The 1498-nt window shown below is 56.2% G+C and overlaps 1 protein-coding gene across 1 annotated transcript in view; it reads right to left on the minus strand.

Moving 5' to 3' along the window:
- The window catches only part of CATSPERE (catsper channel auxiliary subunit epsilon), a 139871-nt gene that overhangs the window by 119950 nt on the left and 18423 nt on the right, over positions 1–1498 (minus strand). The window contains exon 3 of the mRNA XM_023518567.1: positions 980–1187. Within this exon, the coding sequence (XP_023374335.1) occupies positions 980–1187 (208 nt within the window). The remainder of the gene's footprint in view (positions 1–979; positions 1188–1498) is intronic.

The raw sequence follows: 1498 nt of genomic DNA on the forward strand, positions 1-1498 counted from the left end.
AGTCCCCCACTCTGGGAGGGCCCAGAACTGCTTGCTAGAGCCATGTGTTCCATGGGCGGCAGAGTAGATCCCTGCTCCAGGGCTCTGGGCAGGCACATAACTGCTTGCTAAAGCCGCACACCTCCTACTGGTGGCAGGAGTCAGCAGAGGACTTCCCACTGCTCTGGGCAGGCACAGAATCACTTGCTATAGCCCCACACACCCCCATAGCTGGCAGCAGACCAGTCCCCCACCCTGGGAGGGCCCAGAACTGCTTGCTAGAGCTGCACACCCCACGGGCGGCAGAATAGATCCCTGCTCCAAGGCTCTGGGTGGGCATAGAACTGCTTGCTAGCACAACTCCTGCGGGCCGCAGGTGGCCACAGAGGATTTCCCCTGCTCTGGGCAGGCACAGAACTACTTGCTAGAGCCTCACACACCTCACAGGCAGTGCCAGAGGAGTCCCCCACTCTGGGAGGACCCAAAACTGCTTGCTAGAGCCATGCACCCCACAGGCAGCCGAGGAGATCTCCGCTCCAGGGCTCTGGGTGGGCCCAGAAATGCTTGCTAGTGCCACGGGTGTCCTACGGGCAGTGGCAGAAGAGTCCTCCGTTCCAGGCAGACCCCAAACAGCCTTCTAGAGACACACACACCCCACGGGGGCCAGCAGAGGAGTTCCTTGCCCCAGGTACCTGTGCTGGGTGGGCCCAGAATTGCTTGCTAGAGCCACACGCACCCTGCAGGAGGCTGTGAAGGAGTCTAGCGCTCTGGGAGGGCCAAGAATGGTCTATTAGAGCCACGTGTGTCCCACAGACAGAGGTGGAGGAGTTCCCCACTCTGGCTCCCAGGCTGGGAGGGAATAGATCGGCTTGCTAGTGCCGCACACGTCCAACAGGCCACGGTGAAGGAGTCCTCCTCTCCCTCCAGCTACTCTGGTGGGGCCGAAATAAGACTGATCTGATCACTTGCGTACCCTACACTACCGCTGGCATTCCCCCACCCCCCGACTGCTCCAGGGTGCTGAACTAGGACTGATCCGGCTACTGCCAGTCTCCTGTCCACTGGTTTCCCCAGTAGGCTGAACGAGGTCTAATCTGGCCACAAACACTCCCGTGCAGCTGCTGCCGTTCCACTGCACCCCAGTTGACCCAGCACCCGAGAACTGGGAGTAGACAACAGACACGCTCTGCCTTTCTCTTGCTGGGCAACTAGAAGAGGCCACCAACTGAACAGTTCTGATAAGGCCTCCAAACAAGGTAAACTCAGAATGGGGAGGAATCAGCGGAAAAACTCTGGTAACTTGAATAACCAGAATAGATCAACTCCCCCAAGGAAAAATGGGGCAGACGTAATTGAAGACCCCATTCACAAGCAAATGGCTGAAATGTCAGAAATCGAGTTCAGAACATGGATAGCAAATAAGATTAACAGAATGGAAGAAAGGAAGGAAGAAGTTGTTCAAGAAATGATTCAAAAGATCTCTCAAGAAGTTATTCAAAACATCTCTCAAGAAATTACC

The sequence above is a fragment of the Otolemur garnettii genome, unplaced genomic scaffold (assembly GCF_000181295.1).
Source record: "Otolemur garnettii isolate 467f Iridium unplaced genomic scaffold, OtoGar3 scaffold00141, whole genome shotgun sequence".
NCBI classification, from domain to species: domain Eukaryota; kingdom Metazoa; phylum Chordata; class Mammalia; order Primates; family Galagidae; genus Otolemur; species Otolemur garnettii.